Genomic DNA, 21,294 nt, shown 5'->3' on the forward strand with positions numbered 1-21,294 from the left:
TGGTGGAGAAAATCTTGGACTCCCGTGTTTCCAGACGGAGACTTCAATATCTGGTGAAATGGAAGGGCTACGGTCAAGAGGATAATTCTTGGGTTACAGCTTCTGATGTTCATGCTTCTGATTTGGTCCGTGCCTTTCATAGGGCTCATCCAGATCGCCCTGGTGGTTCTTGTGAGGGTTCGGTGCCCCCTCCTTAAGGGGGGGGTACTGTTGTGATTCGGTTCGTGGGCTCCCCCGGTGGTCTCTTGTGGTACTGGTGTCCTGCAAGCTTTGCCTTCTCAGTTCACCTGTTCCTATCAGGATGTGGGAGTATCCTATTTAACCTTGCTCCTCAGTCATTCTAATGCTGGCCATCAATGTATCCAGAGTTATTCTGTTGCATGTTCCTGCTCCCAGTTTTCTGCTCAGCTAAGTTGGACACTTTAGTCCTTAAGTCTATTTTTGTATGTTTTGTCCAGTTTGCACTTATGTGAATCTCTGCAGCTGGAAGCTCTTGTTGGGCTGAAATTACCACTCCAGTGGCATGAGTTGTCACATGAGTTAAGGTAATTTCAGGATGGTGTTTTGAAGGGTTTTGCAGCTGACCGCGAAGTCCTCTGTTGTATCTTTCTGCTATTTAGTCAGCGGGCCTCTCTGTGCTAAATCTGCTTTCATACTACGTGTGTCTTTTCATCTGCTCTCACCGTTATTATATGTGGGGGGCTGCTATCTCCTGTGGGGACATTCTCTGGAGGCAAGCCAGGACTGTGTTTTCTTCTACCAGGGGTAGTTAGTTCTCCGGCTGGCGCGCGGCATCTAGAGACAACGCAGGAATGCCCCCTGGCTACTTCTAGTGTGGTGTGTAGGTTTAGCATCGCGGTCAGCTCTAGTTTCCATCACCCGAGAGCTTGTCCGTTTATTCTATGCTTCTGATGTTTCCTTGCCATTGGAAACCATAACAGTCCTGTTCGTGTAATAATGACCCCAATATGCCGTTTTTCACATACTCCAAAATAATTTTTCTCGGGTATTGTGATGCTGACAGGTGGTCTTTGCACCGCAATACAAATTCTCCTTGGATGCACATTCAGCTGAAGACAAGCGCTGTCCCCTAACTCCCTGGATGTGATTGTCTCAGGGGCATGGGGGCTGCACAATGGGCTGTGTGTTTGAGACCCTTTTTCTGATATGACCCCATTTCAGAGCCTGAAAGAGAGCAACCCCTTTAAGTCTCTTGTTATCACCCCCTTTATCTCTTGGGATGAATAGAAGTAGCACATTTGGAGCTCTGTTTCAGAAAAATCAATGTTGAAATCCTTATACTGCATCATATTTCATGTTATATCAAGCAGGATTAAACCGAAGAAGAGAAACAGTGTTTGCAATCGAGCTTATCAGCACAAAATGACTGTTCAGACCAAGCACAGATGCTCGGTGCACCCCTGGTGTGGCCAAGCTGCTCAGTGCACCTTCACTTATTTTGCATCTATCTTTACCCCGTCTTCCTTTATTGACAATTCTGGCTTCACAGGAACCAAAGGAGGGTTGAGATAGATGGAAGAAAAGTAGGTGGGAATGTGCCCTGATCTGTATGACCACCAAGGGTGCGCTGAGCGTTTCTGCTAGGTCTGAACAGTAACCATGGATAAATACCTAATGTATAGTTTATGGATAGTACGTATTGGAGTTGATTTGGCTGTACTTCAAATTTATTTTATTTATTTTATTTTTTCTTATCTTTAAAGGGTGTAAACAATTTTGTACAATATAAATTTAGTCATTTACCAGCGAAAGAACGGCAAACTATTATAGAGTTGGCGAAAATGTTTGTAAATCGCATCAACTACTGGCACCTGGAAACTCCTTCACAGCGAAGGCAGAGTTCCCCGGCTGAGGACATTGCTGCCTACAAAGTCAATTATACAAGGTATATATTTTATCAGGTAATTATAAATATGGTTCATTTTCACTGCCTAGATTTATTGAAATGTATGTACACAAGCCGTGAGGTGTCTTCTGAATCTGAAGGTCACAGTGTGTACTTTTGAATGGGGATCGCAGTTCTGATTGTTCCTTGGGGGTGTCCAAAGCAAATTATACAATTATTATTATTTCTTAATGTTTTAAATGTAAATATTTATTATTTATAAAGAGAAAAAAGAACATATGTTACAATTATCCTGTACTTTAACACGCGACATACATGTGTGGTCTGAACCATTACTTACGACCTTTCTGGGTTGTCCTGATCAACCGACTATGCACACCTGTACTGCGGAGACAAGTCTATCACTGGGTTTTTGCAACCTAATCTAAGAGCAGCATGATGTAGTGACTGAGACCCTTATTCCAGCAATGTGTCCCTTACTGGGCTGCCTAGTGTAGTTTTCATAAAACCAGTGTTTTATCAGCAGGAGATTATCACTGATGGACTAGTAAACATGCTGCCTTATTGTCAAACCATGCCCCCATCACTGATTGGCAGATTTCTGCCTAAGTACAATGTACACAGAAAGCAGCCAATCAGTAGTGTGGGCGGGGTTATACAGACCTCAGCATTCAGACTGGTAGATCTGCAGCAGATAAAACAGTTTTTAATCAAAACTGCAGTACCCAGTAAAGTAAGTGACACATCACTGGAATCAATGTCTCTGCCCCAACCTCATGTTGCTCTGAGATGTGACAGATGAAGGGCATTGCTACATATAAGACCCTTTTTTTGGACTGTTTTATTGTTTTAAAACAGGTTAAAACATAGATATACGAGTCATACATAGTAAAAGAAAATTACGCAAGGCTTCTACAATAATGACATAGAGGATGACAAATGATACGATAAAGGAAATAAAGGAGAATCACTTGATTCAAGCCACGAAAGGATGAATGGGGAATTGTTACTTATCTATAAAAAGGTGAATCTCACGGGGAGGCAAAAACAAAGCATGACAGAAGAGAGGAAACCTGCATTCAGCCAAGCCTGAAAAGATTTTGAAGAGTCAAAAACCAGATGAAAGAGGATATTTGTTGGATGTGAGGTGAGGTAGGAACGGGTGTAAAAAATCCTTTTGTACCTCCTTCCTGCTGGTCATTGAGTGCTGCTGTATGAAGTTAGAGATACGTCAGCTTTTATGACACCCCATACTAAATCCATAGCCATTAATGTGGAGTTGTTCAGTAAGCGAAATAGAACAAGCCATTCTTTCAGAAACGGCAAGTTAAAGCAGACTGCATGATTGGGGCAGGATTTTATACACCGTGGGACTGAATGAACTGCCCGAATTCAATGATTAAGAGGTCTGTCCTACTACTGTGTCCATATAGTGTATGCCTCTAGTGATGAGCGAATGTGCTCGTTACTTGAGATTACCCAGCATGCTCGGGTGTTCTCTGAGTATTTTGGGCGTGCTCGTATATTATGTTTGTGTCCCCGCAGCTGCATAATTTGCGGCTGCTAGACAACCTGAACACATGCAGGGATTGCCTGTTTGTTAGGGAATCCCCACATGTGTTCAGGCCCCAAATCATGCAGCTGCGGGGACACAAACATAATCTACGAGCACGCCCAAGATACTCGGAGAACACCCGAGCATGCTCAGAAATCTCGAGTAACAAGCACACTCGCTCATCACTATATGCTCAACAGCAGGGATGTCAAACTCAAATACATAGAGGGCCAAAATTAAAAGGATAAAGTTGCGGCCATCCTTTATATACCGGTATATTAAAAAATATTCACAATTGAGGAAGTTTTTCCTTATCAGCAAATATAACAATGAACGTTTTCATATGGAAACAAACTTAGAGGGATTGTCCCACGAACAAAGTACATTTTAATTAAATATATCTTAGAATAAAATAAACACATAATCACAAGTGGGGCATACTGGAATAATGTTATGTAAGAGCAGTTAGAGCATATGGCCCAATGGGCTAATTTATATATGTAATAACAAAGAATAAAATCCCTGAATAATACAGATAATAAATAATGAAGCCAACAAAAGTGCCTACCAAACACAGTAAGATACCCAAACGGGGAATTCCTACACACACACGGTATGATGATCCTACTGTACCCCACCCTAAACTTCCCCCAGACACTGTACGGTGACCCCATCACAGTATGATTCCCCAACTGTGATCCCCACAGAGGCCACCCTCTACACAGTATAATGGGCCCCACATAGTCCTCCATAGGTATAATGGGCCCCTCAGAGTCTTTCATACAGTATAATGGACCCACATAGTCCTCCATACAGTATAATGAATCCTGCATTGCCTTCCATACAGTATAATTGCCCCATTTAGTCCTTCATACAGTATATTGGGCCCTCATTACCTTTCATACAGTATAATGATTCCTGCATCGCCTTGAATACAGTATAATGGTCATTATAGCCCTCCATACAGTATGATGGGCTCTGCATTGCCTTCCATACAGTATAATGCCCCCACATAGTCCTCCTTGCAGTATAATGGCCATGCATTGCCTTCCATACAGTATAATGGACCCACTTAGTCCTACATGCAGTGTAATGTGCCCTGCATTTGCCTTCCATACAGTATGATAGCCCAATATAGTGCCCCTTACAGTATATTGGGCCCCATTGCCTTCCATTCAGTATAAGGAGCCTTGCATTAGCTTCCATACAGTATAATAGTCCCACATATTCCTCCATACAATATAGTGACACCATGACACCACATAGTCCTCCATACAGAATAATGGGCTCTACATTGCTTTCCATAAAGTATAATGGGCTCCCATATAGCCTTCTGTACAGTATAATGACCCAAAATAGTTCTGGTTAAAATATAATGGGCCCTGCATTGCCTTAGGGTACTGTCACACAGTGCCATTTTGATCGCTACGACGGCACGATCCGTGACGTCGCAGCGTTCGCATGATTATCGCTCCAGCGTCGTAGACTGTGGTCACACGTTGCAATCACGGCGCTGGAGCGATGCCGAAGTCCCCGGGTAACCAGGGTAAACATCGGGTTACTAAGCGCAGGGCCGCGCTTAGTAACCCGATGTTTACCCTGGTTACCAGCGTAAACGTAAAAAAAACAAACAGTACATACTTACATTCCGGTGTCTGTCCCCCGGCGTTCTGCTTCTCTCCACTGTGTAAGCACCATAGCCGGAAAGCAGAGCGGTGACGTCACCGCGTCACTGCTGTGCTCGCTTTCCGGCCGGCAGGCGCTCACAGTGCAGAGAAGCTGAGACGCCGGAGGACAGACACCGGAATGTAAGTATGTACTGTTTGTTTTTTTTACGTTTACGCTGGTAACCACGGTAAACATCGGGTTACTAAGCGCGGCCCTGCGCTTAGTTACCCGATGTTTACCCTGGTTACAAGCGAACACATCGCTGGATCGCTGTCACACACAACGATCCAGCAATGTCAGCGGGTGATCAAGCGACGAAAGAAAGTTCCAAACGATCTGCTACGACGTACGATTCTCAGCAGGGTCCCTGATCGCTGCTGCGTGTCAGACACTGCGATATCGTAACGATATCGCTAGAACGTCATGAATCGTACCGTCGTAGCGATCAAAATGGCACTGTGTGACAGTACCCTTAGATACAGTATAATGGCCCACATAGTCCTCCATACAGTATAATGGGCCCACGTAGTCCTCCATACAGAATAATGACCCCACATAGACCCCTATACAGTATAATGGGCACTACATTGCCTTCCATACAGTATAATGGTCCCTGCATTACCTTCCGTATAGTATAATGGCCCCACTTAGCCCTCCATACAGTGAACTGGACCGTGCATAATCTTCCATACAGTATAATGGGCCTTGCATTGCCTTCCATATAATATAATGGGCCCCACTTAGTCTTACATACAGTATAATGCCCCCACATGAAAAAAAAAATCTCACCTGTCCCTGGTCCCCGCCGCTTTAATCTCCTCACCATGTCTTTTGCAGCTCTGCACTGCTAGGCACAGCGAATGCGTTGTTGTGATGTCATCATTCCCAATGCGCTGAGACGTCAGATGCAGAGGGAGAATGATGGCGGAAGGAACATAAGCTGAAGGTTCCCGCTTTCATAATTCCTTACTGATATATTGGCATCCAGGATGCCGACACAGTTGAAAGTGTGATGGCGGTCAGGGGGGACCGCCCGGCGTTGCGGGCTAAATACGCTTACCCTATGGGCCAGATTTGGCCTGTGAGCCAGAGTTTGACATGTGTGCTCTATAGAGTATCCTCGGACAACCTCACGAGATTGTGAAGGAAATGATTTGTCAATCAAGGAGAGGTATATTAAAGGACAGTTCAAGGCTCCTACTAGCCAAAATTATACAAAATGTTGTGCCACATGGTTAACAGGAGTGATGAAGAACACATTGTACATGTAGTTATGAGCAGTCACTGACAGATGGATGTATCTCCACATACAGCTGACTGCCAATATCTGTGAGCAGGGGGGATAGAGGCAGGCGGCATAATGTAACCAATCTGCTTTAAGTCGGACATTTTAATGAATATACTGGTGTAAGTCAAATGAAATGGCTCTAATCTGGCTTTTGATGAGGACCAGAGGAATTAGCAGGAGAAAAACTGTTACAAGACTTCTCTGATTAAAAAGCAGCTTAGAGTATTTTGTATTAGGATTTTATTTTGGGCTCCCCTCCTCCTCACATCACTCTGCTTTTACAATTGGATATTATATATTCTATACTTTACATTTATCCCAGATATGTGCTGTATATAATTCTATGGTTTATTTGCAAGTCTCATGTTATGATCTGCTTGTGCTTGGTATTGTAGGTGGCTCTGTTACTGCAATGTCCCCCAGTTCTGCGACAGCTTGCACCGATATGAAACAACTCAAGTGTTCGGACGAACGTTGCTGCGATCTGTGTTCACTGTCATGAGACGGCAACTGTTGGAGCAAGCCAGGCAGGAGAAAGATAAACTGCCACAGGAGAAGAGGACGCTGATCTTAACCCATTTTCCTAAGTATGACATGCTTACTGAAAGCTTTTGACCTCTTTAGCCTAAACTAAACCCACCGATTTTGTCAGCATCGGCGGACCATCTGTCCTGAAAGGAGGTTGAATTTCAATCAGTCTCCTGATCCTTTTGTTTGATGGTGAGATAAGAGTCATCTAGCAACAGCTCTCAAAGAAACTACAGGAGCGCTCGGCCTATCTGAGGGTTCTTGAGTTGGGAAGGGTATTTAAGGTGTCACCAGTTTCACAGTGGTGGGTAAATAGGTATTTAGGGGACCTAGACATTTTAAAGGTCATGCCTGTAGTATAATGTTAAGGCCCCGTCTCACATAGCGATTTACCAACGATCACGACCAGCGATACGACCTGGCCGTGATCGTTGGTAAGTCGTTGTGTGGTCGCTGGGGAGCTGTCACACAGACAGCTCTCTCCAGCGACCAACGATCAGGGGAACGACTTCGGCATCGTTGAAACTGTCTTCAACGATGCCGAAGTCCCCCTGCAGCACCCGGGTAACCAGGGTAAACATCGGGTTACTAAGCGCAGGGCCGCGCTTAGTAACCCGATGTTTACCCTGGTTACCAAAAAAAACAAACAGTACATACTCACCATCTGATGTCCGTCAGGTCCCTTGCCGTCTGCTTCCTGCTCTGACTGAGTGTCGCCGTACAGTGAGAGCAGAGCGCAGCGGTGACGTCACTGCTGTGCTGTGCTCTCACTTTACGGCGGCACTCAGTCAGAGCAGGAAGCAGACGGCAAGGGACCTGACGGACATCAGATGGTGAGTATGTACTGTTTTTTTTTTTTTACATTTACGCTGGTAACCAGGGTAAACATCGGGTTACTAAGCGCGGCCCTGCGCTTAGTAACCCGATGTTTACCCTGGTTACCAGTGAAGACATCGCTGAATCCGTGTCACACACACCGATTCAGCGATGTCAGCGGGACCTCAACGACCAAAAAAAGGTCCAGGCCATTCCGACACGACCAGCGATCTCGCAGCAGGGGCCTGGTCGCTGGTACGTGTCACACATAGCGAGATCGCTACTGAGGTCGCTGTTGCGTCACAAAACTTGTGACTCAGCAGCGATCTCGCTATGTGAGACGGGGCCTTAAGTGGTTTAATTGTCTGACAAGCAAGAACTGTCTGCAGACTTGATGCCAATTTGGTAAAGAAGAAAAACCCTGTCCTAGAAATCACATGCTGATGCTGCTAATTGCAAAATTGCCTATTAAAACAGTAACGCTGCCATCAGTCTAATGGAATCCCGGGTGCTCACCAGGAAAACAGTCCATTTATAACAGATCAAAAAACAAAGAAAGACGTGGCACTCACCATCTCTTAAAAAATGTCCTTTACTATTGTCGTTAAAGCATGACAGCGAGAGAATGAAGGGGACACTTGAAGGACTATGGTCCATCAAGTGTCCACTTCATTCTCTCGCTGTCATGTTTTAACAACAACAGTAAAGGACTTTTAAAGGGAAGGTGAGTGCCACGTCTTCATTTTATTTTTGAACTGTCTGCAGACATGAACTAACGATGTGCCAGTGTTGGCTCTCACCGCTGGCTCCTGTCGGAGGCTACCCTCAGATTGACATTGAGCATGGATGTGCAGCCGCAGAGCCGCTGATTGAGTTCAGGCAGCCCTTATTTGAGTGTTGTCAATCAAGGTATGACAAAGTGCTCAGTAGGCAACTTTCGAGGGTGTGTCAGTGCGCCGAAGCACCCTAATTTGCATACAAATCACATTTTTTGTTTTATTTTCTGCCAACTAAATCACTAACACCTATACAGGTATGATTTTTAAGTCCCCTCCATATCTGTTTAGGTGTGCTAATTAGCCTTTTGCCGGTGACAGACTCTCTTTAAGAAGGTTCTCCACTACTCGGACAACCCCTCTGAATCCCTATTTTCCCCTAGTAAACTAATACCTCTTAGGCCAGTCTCACACGTCCAGATATTTCCGGTCCCGGAGCTATCCATGTCCGTGTGTGCAGGTAGGCCATCCGTGTGTGTCCGTCTTTATTGTCCGTGTCCGTGTATTGAAACAATTTGTTTCAATTTTAACCCTATGACTTTAAAAAAAAGCACACGGACGTCATCCTTGTGTTTACACGCACTCATTGACTTTAATGGGTCTGTGTGATCTGTGCGCTCCCACGAACACTGACATGTCTCCATGTTTTGCACACGGACACACGGTCCGTGAAAACACGCTGACATCTGCAGAGACACATTTATTGTAATGCGTCTGCGTGTGTCAGTGTGTCCGGTACGTGAGGAAACTGTCACCACACGTACCGGAGCCACTGACGAGGGAAACCGGCCTAATACTCAGCACCGGTGCACCGCTCCAGTGATGTCGGCACTGGCTCTCCCTTAGATCATGTGACATTGTCACATGACCCGTGTGGCCAATCAGCGCTGGCTTAACTCTCTCCGCCTTTGGACGTATCGCACACATCCGGGGGAAGTGAGAGCGCAGCAGCTTCAGTGCAGTAAGGTTTGTTCACTATTACGCTGATCCGTCAGTCTGTTACTAAAAGTAATGGCAGTATGAAAGAGGCATACATCATCATAAGGGTCTATGCATATAGCTTTATGCAGTTTTTTACAAATAGCTGTAGAAAGGCTATTGTTACTTCTCATAAGCTGCTGATATTACAGGATGGAGAGCGCCCAGACCCACAACTTGGCCTTAGAAATTCATTACCTTATTGCAGATTTTCATTTTAATCAATGCATTTGACGGTTAAATTGCTAAATTGTTGGCAATAGTCTCAGGTGCATAAATACACTTCATTAAACAAAACGTGTATAAGTGTTCTCTAAATCTGAAGAAGCAGTGAAGTAAATGAAGTGTGTTTATGAGATAGGGGCTTCGATTGAATTAATGGGAAGGAACCTATTACCAGGACTGCTTACTGCTATGGCTCGCTTTTATAACTCTATAGGATCTCTAAAATAACAGAGCTGATCTGGATAGATTTAGGGCCAAAAGTGACACCTAAAACATCAGCTGAACAATTTTGAGCATCTCCTTCCAAAACCAAGAGCATTTATATAGGTCTACCATGAGCTTATGGCTGAACTTGTGCCGGGTTGTCTAGTTGCACCTTTACTTTCCCCATAAGAAAATTGTCATGCAAAAACGGGAAAGGGCTCTTCTAGAATGGCATTTCCGATATGGGGCCCAGGTCAAACCTCTCCAGACAGTCTTACTTTATAGTTGGCTTCTCGCTCTTGAGCAGGAAACATCTAGGAAATGTACATTCACACGTTAGACTATCAGATGGTGAAGCGTTATGGCGGCATGCTTTATAGCGCACCCTCAGATCCTTTACATGTTCAGCTTTCTGAATACATTCTATCCAATCAGATCAATAGTAAAGTAAGTGTGTAGAAGTACAATCTATTTGTATCATCTACCCAAGAAGTAATCTTTCATATTCCCTATTCCAATCACTATTTTTACCATTATACCCATTTGAAACAAAATTGACTTACAAGGAATAGGAAGACATAAAAAGATAAGGAAGGTGATAATTGGCACTACCCTAGAAAATTATCTGTGTCTTTAAACCCAACTTTACTCTACAAATAATATGTATAATTCAAGAATTTACAATTTTATTGTAAGGATGCAAATCTGCATTTACATTTGCTCAATGGTCTGGGATTCAGGGTTTTTACATGTTAAAACTCCCAATATTGAGTTTTCTCCTCTATGGCTTTTCCATGCGATCGTGATGTATAGTGGGGAAAATAAGTATTCGATACACTGCCGATTTTGCAAGTTTTCCCACCTACAAAGAATGGAGAGGTCTGTAATTTTAATCGTAGGTACAGTTCAACTGTGAGAGGCAGAATCTAAAAATAAGAAAAACCCTGAAAATCACATTGTATGATTTAAAAAAATAAATTAGCATTTTATTGCATGAAATAAGTATGTGATCACCTACCGGCGAGCCAGAATTCTGGCTCTCACAGACCTGTTAGTTTTCCTTTAAGAAGCCATTCTAATCTCCACTCATTACCTGTAATAATTGCACTTGTTTCAACTAGTTACCTGTATAAAAGACCCTGTCTACACACTCAATCACACTCCAACCTCTCCACCATGGCCACTACCAAAGAGCTGTCTAAGAACACCAGGGACAAAATTGTAGACCTTCACAAGGCTGGGATGGGCTACAGGACAATAGGCAAGCAGCTTGGCGAGAAGGCAACAACTGTTGACACAACTATTAAGAAGTGAACGAAACACAAGATGATTGTCAATCGTCCTTGGTCGGGGGCTCCTTACAAGATCTCGTCTCACGGGGTAAGGATGACTTCAATGAGAAAGATCAGGAATCAGCCCAGAGCTACATGAGAAGACCTTGTCAATGACCAGAAGAGAGCTGGGACCACAGTCTAAAACATTACCGTTAGAAACGCCGTCATGGATTAAAACGGAACCTGTCACCAGGTTTGGCCGATAAGAGATGCGGCCGTCACTTTTCAGAGCTGATATATAGCATTCTATAATGCTGTATATCTGCCCCCAACCCGACCTGGAACTGTAGAAAAATAACTTTTATTATACTCACCTGCAGGGCGGTCCGGTCCAATGGGTGTCTCTCTTCTTCGTCCGGTGCCTCCCTTCTTCTTACGTTGCTGCCCTCCTGCTTGCTTCGTGTGGATGATGCGTCTCCTCGGCACCGCAATCCTGCGCAGGCGCACTTCTCTGCCCTGTTGACGGCAGAGCAAAGTACTGCAGTCCGCAGGTGCTGGAAAAGGTCAGAAGAAAGGAGCCCCGGCGCATGCGTACTGCAATACTTTGCTCTGCCCTCGACAGGGCAAAGAAGTACGCCTGCGCAGGAGCACTGTGTCAAGGAGACTGTGTGGATGATGAAGGGACACGTCATCCACATGATGCAAGCAGGAGGACGGGGATTGTAAGAAGATGGGAGGTGCTGGACCCAGACCAACGACACCCATCGGACCGGACTGCCCTGTAGGTGAGTATAATGAAAGTTATTTTTCTTCTCTTACAGGTTGGGTTGGGTTGGGCTGGAGGCAGATATACAGCATTATAGAATGCTGTATATCAGCCCTGAAAGGTGATGGCCGTATCTCTTATCCACCAAACATGATGACAGGTTCTCTTTAAAATCCTGCAGGGCACGCAAGGTCCCACTGCTCATGCCAGCACATGTCCAGGTCTGTATGAAGTTCACCAATGACCATGTGGATGATCCAGAGGATTGGAGAAGGTCATTTCGTCAGATGAGACCAAAATAGAACTTTTGGTATCAACTCCACTCGCCTTGTTTGTAGGAAGAAAAAGGATACAATGTACAAGAGTACAATCCCAAGAACACAGTCCCAACCATGAAGCATGGTAGGGGAAACATACTTTGGGGGCACCTTTCTGCAAAGTGGACAGGATGACTGTACCTTATTGAAGGGAGGATGGATGGGGTCAAGTATCGCGAGATTTTGGCCAACAGCCTCCTTTCTTCAGTAAGAGCATTGAAGATAGGTCGTGGCTGGGTCTTCCAGCATGACAATGACCCAAAACACACAGCTTGGGCAACTAAGGAGTGACCGTAAGAAGCATTTCAAGGTCCTGGAGTGAACTAGCCAGTGTCCAGACTTGAACTCAATAAACAATCTTTGGAGGGAGCTGAAACTCAATGTTGTCCAGCGACAGCCCCAAAACCAGAAAGATCTGGAGAAGATCTGTATGAAGGAGTGGTCCAAAATCCCTGATGCCGTGTGTGCAAACTTGGTCAAGAACAACAGGAAACGTCTGACCTCTGAAATTGCAAAGAGAGGTTTCTTTACCAAATATGAGGTTCTGTTTTTCTATTGTATCAAATACTTATTTCATGCAATGAAGTGCAAATTAATTATGTAAAAATCATACAATGTGATTTTCTGAATTTTTTTAAAAGATTCTGTCTCTCACAGTTGAAGTGCACCTACAATACAAATTACAGACCTCTCCATTCTTTGTTGGTGGGAAAACTTGCAAAATCATCAGTGTATCGAATACTTATTTTCCCCACTATACATCATGATCGCATGGAAAAGCCATAGAGGAGAAAACTCAATATTGGGAGTTTTAACATGTAAAAACCCTGAATCCCAGACCATTGAGCAAATGTAAATGCAGATTTGCATCCTTACAATAAAATTGTAAATTCTTGAATTATACATATTATTTGTAGCGTAAAGTTGGGTTTAAAAAATCGTCAGTGTATCAAACACTTATTTTCCCCACTGTAGGTAGATTGTAAAATTGCTGTGTTTAAAATACATTTTATACACCTTTTTCATTATTGACTGATATCGTAGAACGATCATAATGACTGTAAGGACGCAGTCAGATGGCTGTATAACACAGATGACGATCACATCGCAATACTTGGACTAGCCGTCGGCTATCCTGACCCGAGCATGGTAGTGGGTATTTCTGTGCAGTTGTCACGCTTGGGTCAGTAGAGCCATTGGTGAGTCCGAGCATTGTGATGCGATTGTCATCTGTGTTGTACGGCCATCTGACTGTGCCCTTAATATAGCTATTGGATAAATAACTTTTTCCACCTACTGATATAATATCTGTACTCAATCAGTTATAATTATATTGAAGTTTTATCTTTTTGTGGATTTTTATTAGGCAGTCATAGATATGATCACTCATCCTAAGGCTCATGCTTTGATTTTTGGCCATAAAAATGGAATCTGTGAAATCTGAATGTTCAGTGCTTTTTTCGTAGTCGCGAATGCAACCAAAAGCCCCTGAGATATCAGAAGCAATTTGCAGTCCTGTTTTTTTTTTTTTTTTTTTTGTGGCTAAATGTGTCTCGGCTGAGTTGCTGCGGTTTCTATTTTTTTTACAATTACAGTACGTACATTGCATAATATTTATTGTTATTTTAAATATTGTTACAGATTTTTGTCTATGTTGGAAGAAGAGGTTTACAGCCATGATTCACCTATATGGGATGAAGATTTTTTATCTGCATCTTCTAGAGCGAATGAGCTTGGAATTCAAGCAGGTAAAGTGTATAGATGTTACATTGTCGTCTTTATTTAGATTTTTTCCTATACATGCGTAGGCAGCCTCATTCTGTACGTAGGGTCACAAGGCTCTTTCCAGAGTAAGGCCGGTTTCACACGTCAGTGGCTCCGGTACGTGAGGTGACAGTTTCCTCCCGTACCGGAGACACTGACACACGTAGACCCATAAAAATCAATGCATCTGTTCAGATGTCATTGATTTTGTGCGGACCGTGTGCGGACCGTGTCTCCGTGTGCCAAACACGGAGACATGTCAGTGTTCGTGGGAGCGCACGTTTTACACGGACCCAATAGAGTCAATGGGTCCGCGTAAAACACGCACCTCACACGGACATTCTCCGTCTGGGGTCCGTGTGGCGTGCCGGAGACAGCGCTACAGTAAGCGCTGTCCCCCCCACATGGTGCTGAAGCCGCCATTCATATCTTCCCTGTAGCACCGTTTGCTACAGAGAAAATATGAATGATAGTGTTTAAAATAAAGATCTATGTGTCCGCCGCCCCCCCACCCCCTGTGCGCCCCCCCCGCTGGTCAGAAAATACTTATCCGGGTCCCCCGTCGGCTGTCGCTCCTTCCTGGTCTGGCCGCGCCTCCTACTGTATGCGGCCGATTACACTCATGAATATGTGGCTCCACCTCCAATAGGGGCGGAGCCGCCTATTCATGAGTGTAAATGAGCGGCCCCACGTGACCGCATACAGTAAGCCGCGGCCAGACCAGGAAGGAGCGACTGCCGACGGGGGATCCGGGTGAGTATTTTCTGACCAGCGGGGGGGGCGCACAGGGGGTGGGGGGGCGGCGGACACATGGATCTTTATTTTAAACACTATTCTTCATATTTTCCCTGCAGCAAACGTTGCTGCAGGGATGATATGAATCGCAGCTTCAGCACCATGCAGAGTGGGTACCACACGCTCCGTGTGGTACCCACTCGCCATACGGGCGGCACACGTGTGCCGCAGGTATGGCCTCCGTGAGTTCCCAGGCACACGGACACGGATAACTCCGGTACCGATTTATTCCGGTACCGGAATTATCTGGACGTGTGGGTCAGCCCTAAGAAAGTTTAACGTTACGTTCTCAGGATTATTTGTCGAGTTTATGATGCTGCGTATTTTATTTTCGCTGCACATTACAGTATAGCAAAGTGTATGGGATTTATTCAAATTTCATGCCAATTGTGTTTTTTTAATGCAGCAAACTAACTTGTGGTGTGGTTTTGAAATCCAAAACATGTCAATTCCTCTTGTGCTAAATTCAATTTTATTCCATTTTATTTGATGATTTTCCCCACAGACTTGAATCAGATGCGGAAAATCTGCAGGTCAAAAATGCAGAGACATTTATAGTGTATTTCCGCAGCAGAAACGCACTAAAATCCCCATACAACTTTATCAATACATTTTTATCAAAGCAGAGTAAGGCTAGGTTCTCATTTCGTTTTTGTGTGAGCGCTAACTGACAGCGTTGCACGGCAAAATTAACGCCGTGCAACGCGTCCGTTAGCGCTCCCATTGCCAGCAATGTTAAAGCGCATTGCTAGCGCGTGCCATTTTCGGCACGCGCTAGCGATGTGCCGTTCTTTTGTGGCGCGCCTTGGACGCTGCTTGCAGCGTCCGCTGCGCGCCCGAGGTCCGTTCCCCGCTCTGGCAGATCGGGGATCTGCGCTAGCGGGGACGTTTAACCTCTAAAAAGACATTGCGTTAGCGCAATCCGCTAGCGCTTAGCGCTAAACGGATTGCCCTAACGCAATCTGAACCTAGCCTAAAAAGAAGTACGGTATAAAAAAAGCAATTTTTTAAAAACATGACATACCAAAAAAGAGACAAAAACAGCAGTAGAAAAAAACGTGATAAAAACACATGTAAATTAACACACTCAAAAATGTAAGTAACCTAACTTAGTAATTGGTGCAAAAAATCTGTAACATCGAATAGGCATCACATACTTATTGTGGGAACTTAACCTGAAGGTTAATAATTTGGAAGGTTAATAATATATCATTTTGCTGGTAATAAATGTAGTATTATGTGTTAAATTACATCAAGATGTAAATTCTACTTATCATAAATATAATGTACCGTATATACTTGAGTATAAGCTGACCCGAGTATAAGCTGAGACCCCTAATTTTGCCACAAAAAACTGGGAAAACTTAATGACTCGAGTATAAGCCTAGGGTGGAAAATGCAGCAGCTACCGTTAAATGTCCAAAATAAAAATAGATACCAATAAAAGTAAAATTAATTGAGACATCAGTAGGTTAAGTGTTTTTGAATATCCATATTGAATCAGGAGGCCCATATAATGCTCCATACAGTTCATGATGGGCTCCATACAAAATACGCCCCATATAATGCTCCATAGTTTATGATGGGCCCCATAAGAAGCTCCATATTAAAATATGCCCCATATAATGCTGCACAAATGTTGATTATGACCCCATAAGATGCTCCGTAGAGACATTTGCCCCATACAAAGTTGCACAAATGCTGATTATGGCCCCATAAGATGCTCCATAGACACATTTGCCCCATATAATGCTGCACAAATGCTGATTATGGCCCCATAAGATGCTCCATAGAAATATTTGCCCCATATAACGCTGCACATGGCCCCATAAGATGCTCCATAGAGATATTTGCCCCCATATAATGCTGCACATGGCCCCATAAGATGCTCCATAGAAATATTTGCCCCATATAATGCTGCACATGCCCCCATAAGATGCTCCATAGAGATATTTGCCCCATATGCTGTTGCTGCGATAAAAAAAAAAAAAATCACATACTCACCTCTTGTCGCTCAGGCCCCCGGCACTTGCTATATTCACCTGTCCCACATTCCACCGCCAAACGCCTCTGTGTCTTCCGCGTCCTCTGCACTGACTGTTCAGGCAGAGGGCGGCATACACTAATCGCGTCATCGTGCCCTCTGACCTGAGCGTCACTGCAGAGGACGCGGAGGACGGAGCAGCGCCGCCGCCGATGGTGGAACGTGGGACAGGTAAATATGCCCCCGTTATACTCACCTGCTCCTGGCATGGTCCCTGCAGGTCCCTGGTTCCCCGGGAGCTTCTTCCTGTATTGAGCGGTCACATGGTACCGCTCATTGCAGTAATAAATATGCGGCTCCACCCCTATGGGAGTGGAGTTGGGTCCATATTCATTACTGTAATGAGCGGTACCATGTGACTGATCAATACAGGAAGAAGCTGCCGGCGCCCAGAGAAGCAGGGACCTGCAGGGACCGTGCAAGGAGCAGGTGAGTATTATTAGACAGCTGTCGCTCCCCCTCCCCTGCCGACCCCTGGGAATTACTCGAGTATAAGCCGAGAGGGGCAATTTTAGCCTAAAAATAATAGGCTGAAATTCTCGGCTTATACTCGAATATATACGGTATTTTACAAGGAAAGAAAAATTCTAAATCCTACGGTTTTCTTACAACATCAATGTATCTGTGTACATTAAATATAGTAGGAGAAAAACAATATTCTGAATTTAGAGTCTTCAAAAAACTATAACATCAGCTCAATATAGAAATACATCAAAATTAATAAAGGTTTGTGTGCTTTTATGAAATCTTCTGAAATATTGACTTCTTTTTTTTTTTTTTTTTTTTTACATTTGTAGTTATCACAAACCTACCTGTCACAAGGACAGTCACTTATGTGACCAGCCCTTCATCCTTAGACCAGTCCAACAGTGGAAGTTTAAGTCCATCCAGTAAGCCAGCACTTGAGTCAAATGCAGGTTGGTGTTTAAAGTTATGGAGTATAAAGGGGTTATAAGCTAATCATTATTTAAGAAGCGCTCCCATCAAAATTTTTATCCTCTTAATGTATTGCAGTCATCATATTATATAGCACTGTGTACTTACAATTTCTCATTTTGCCTTTCTACCAGTTAATTATTCTCTTTCCTCTGCTCTACATAGAAACAGGAAGTCTCTTGTCCCTGCATTTATCATTTTCCCTCTTCAACTACTGACCCAGCTGCTATGCTCCTCCGCCGTGCCATAGACTTTTGCACTGACTCATGACTTGTGGAGACAAAATTGACCTCCTTTTTCTACATAGAGCTTAGTAGGATTCAGCTAGTAAGTTTTTAATTGCGTGATGAATTAACTAGGTAGAAGGGCAAAATGAGCAATTGTTGGTGCACAGTGCTATATAATATGATGATTGCAATTTTTTAAGAGGATATAAGCTTTGATGGAAGTGCTTCTGTAATATCCGTAGGATGTACTTTCAGTGTGTGATTGGTGCATGGAAAAGCAGCATTATACTGTAAATTTATTGCAGTTTAATTATGGAAGTCTCTTGGGCCAAGTGTTGACAAGTCAGTAATAAAATATGAAATGCTTAAAAAGTTTTCGGTTTGTTTTGTTTATTTTTTATTTTAAGCATTTTTTTCTTCCTTGCCTTTTTGCGAAAGCATCATTCTCTAGGTGTGGTGTTTATCGCATGATTTTTTTTTTTTTTTACCTAGGCAACTTATATTATGCACTGTCATGGCTTGTACAGCAGAGGATCCCAGCATGTATTTTCATCTTCTTGTTGACATGAATGCTACTAAAAGGGAGCACACCCCCTGTTCTTGGACTAGATAGAGACAAATATCATGGGGAGGGCAGTTAAGAAAAGCCAGCCACAGTCCACACCCTCTGCTATTATCAGGAAGGAGGTTGGGATGGGAGGGGTTGCAGTGAGGAGCAGCTCCTGTCACACAGAATTACAAGTGTTATAAAGATAATTAAAGTGCAGTGAGCACTTTGTTTGCTTCTCTGTGTACTTGGCCACATAGATGTGGCCCACTTTGAGATGCACTAGCCTGATCCTTATAACATACCACATCATTAGTGCATGCTGCAGTTCCTTATAAGATGGAAAATTTCTCATGCACACTAGCACATAGGTTCCAACTGTCTGTGTGCTGGCCATGTGCGGTCCATCATACACACAGACAGAAAATAAGTTTGTGTGAATGGAGCTTTATATTGAGAGAAGACCTGTCAGGAGCAGGAGCTATGACGGATGTGTACAAATGTTCATGAGCATTCAGCTACTATAGGTAAAGGACTTGCAGACACTGTGACATTTTTTTTTTTAATGACGTCTATATAAATTATGATGAAAAAGATAGCCTTTAGGTGTAAATGTAATCCAAGAACTACATTTGTATTGTCACAGGAGATAAAAGAAAAAGTAGCGAACCTTATAGTGGAGAAGATGCCAAGAAACCAAGAGTTGTAGGAGACATTCCTATTGAATTAATCAATGAGGTCATGTCAACGATCACTGATCCTGCTGCCATGCTGGGTCCAGAGGTAAATGGATGAAATGTATTTTATTTACTTACATAGAGCCATTCATTTCCACGGTTTACAGACTTCATCACTGTCCCCGATGGGGCTCACAGTCTAAATGCAATTTTAGCATGTTTTTAGAAATCACTACAAGATCCTATAAAAAAAACCTCTAGAAACTTACAGTAAAGTGATATGTCAAGATATTTTAATTTGTAGTAAAACTTTATTGCATTGTGTAATGTGCTTTTGGTCCAAACCCGTCATCAGACATAAGATGCACTACACTAAGAGAAATGTATTGCTCATATTTATTACAATGTTGATGAATCCTGATCACACAATATGGGGTGTCTAAACACAATATCCCAATATCTTAAAGGGATAAAGAGGCATGAACAAGGAAAGATAAAATTACAAATATTTTATTGTTTAACATGGTAAAAATATTTCTATCAGACAAGATTTTTAAACATAAGGGTATTTCATTAAAAACGTAGCTAAAGGGCAATGAAATTATAGATTAAGGACTTTATCAGCACTCAAAAATTCCTAGGGAATATAATCCTCAGCTGTTCAGATACATATGATCATTTAATAGAACAAATGGGCTCATAAAAAGTGCAATGTGTTGAAAAAGTGAATAAATAAATAAGTAAATGGGCCCTTGAGATGATGGTACATCTGTTGTTAAAGTTCCATGATCAAAGTGAAATAGTACCGAATTCCTAATCAGGAAAAATGAACATGATTTGTTGCAAAAAGTGCTAAGAGCCTTGTAAAATAGATTGTTGCCTACTAAGAAGGGGTCACATACTCTCTTGCTTCCTCCCCTGCCCAGGAGCTGTGGTACCATCAGACCATGTTCCTACAGGGTCATACACAGACAGTACACAGTACACAGCAGGGGCACATTTATAAGATTATCTCAGCACAGGAACATTTTTTTAAACACATCCAATTGTGGAACTAATTTTTTTTCAAGATCTATTAATTAAAGGGGTTGTCCACTACTTTCAACTAACCCCCCAATGTATCCCCCCGGGGCCCCTGATGAATTGTGCAAATACCTTTTGTTGCCGTTTTTGCCTGTGAGCGGCGCTGTAGCGGCGGCTGAGTCCGGGTCACGTGACCCCCAGGCTTCAGCCGCCGCTTATTTCCGCCGACGTCACGTCAATTTCCAGGCTCTGGAAATTGACGTGACGTCAGCAGCAGGTGTGTCCCAGCCGCACAGTCAGCAGTCACTCATCAAGAGTGACTGGGCTGTGGGCGGGGCTGGTGGCTGCCTGCGGGGCTGTGCTGGGGGCGGGCGGGGCTGTGCTGGGGGCGGGCGGGGCTAGGCAGGGATGATGAAGGTGCGGGCGCTGGGGTCTGTATGTTCGTGCCGGCGCCGGTGCTCTGCGTGCCAGCGCCGGTATGTAGGTACAGCGCCGGGGCTCTGCGCCGGCATGTGGGGGTGGGGGCCGGCGCCGGTGCCCTGCGTGCCAGCGCCGGAATGTGGGTACAGCGCCGGGGCTCTGCGCCGGTATGTGGGGGCCGGGGCTCTGCTGCCGGTGCCGGTATGTGCTGGGTCTGCTGCGGGGGGTGGGGTGGTCTTTGGTGTGTGTGTGTGTGTGTGTGTGTGTGTGTGTCTCTCTGTGTGCAGGCATTGTCCGATGGGACTACAAGTCCCATCGTGCTCTGCCTGCTACAGTAACAGTCAGTGACACATTAGCCAATGATGGGACAGTAGTAGTCCCATCATCCGGCTAATGTGTTGAATGTAAAAAACAAAACAAAAAAAACACACATATACAGTACATACACACATACAGAACATGCGACAACATGCGCCATGCGACCACATGCACCATGCAACAACATGCAGCATGCGCCGACATGCTGCATGCGACGACATGCGCCATGCGACGACATGCTGCATACGACGACATGCGCCATGCGACGACATGCGCATACA

General features: G+C 44.0%; 1 protein-coding gene across 1 annotated transcript in view; it reads left to right on the forward strand.

Annotated features, from left to right (window-relative positions):
* KAT2B (lysine acetyltransferase 2B) overlaps window positions 1-21,294 on the forward strand; it is a 128,982-nt gene that overhangs the window by 63,034 nt on the left and 44,654 nt on the right. Inside the window, exons 5-9 of the mRNA XM_077268888.1 lie at window positions 1,725-1,906; window positions 6,774-6,965; window positions 13,904-14,010; window positions 17,663-17,782; window positions 19,222-19,358. Of these exons, the coding sequence (XP_077125003.1) occupies window positions 1,725-1,906; window positions 6,774-6,965; window positions 13,904-14,010; window positions 17,663-17,782; window positions 19,222-19,358 (738 nt within the window). The remainder of the gene's footprint in view (window positions 1-1,724; window positions 1,907-6,773; window positions 6,966-13,903; window positions 14,011-17,662; window positions 17,783-19,221; window positions 19,359-21,294) is intronic.

The sequence above is a fragment of the Ranitomeya variabilis genome, chromosome 6 (assembly GCF_051348905.1).
Source record: "Ranitomeya variabilis isolate aRanVar5 chromosome 6, aRanVar5.hap1, whole genome shotgun sequence".
Lineage (NCBI taxonomy): Eukaryota > Metazoa > Chordata > Amphibia > Anura > Dendrobatidae > Ranitomeya > Ranitomeya variabilis.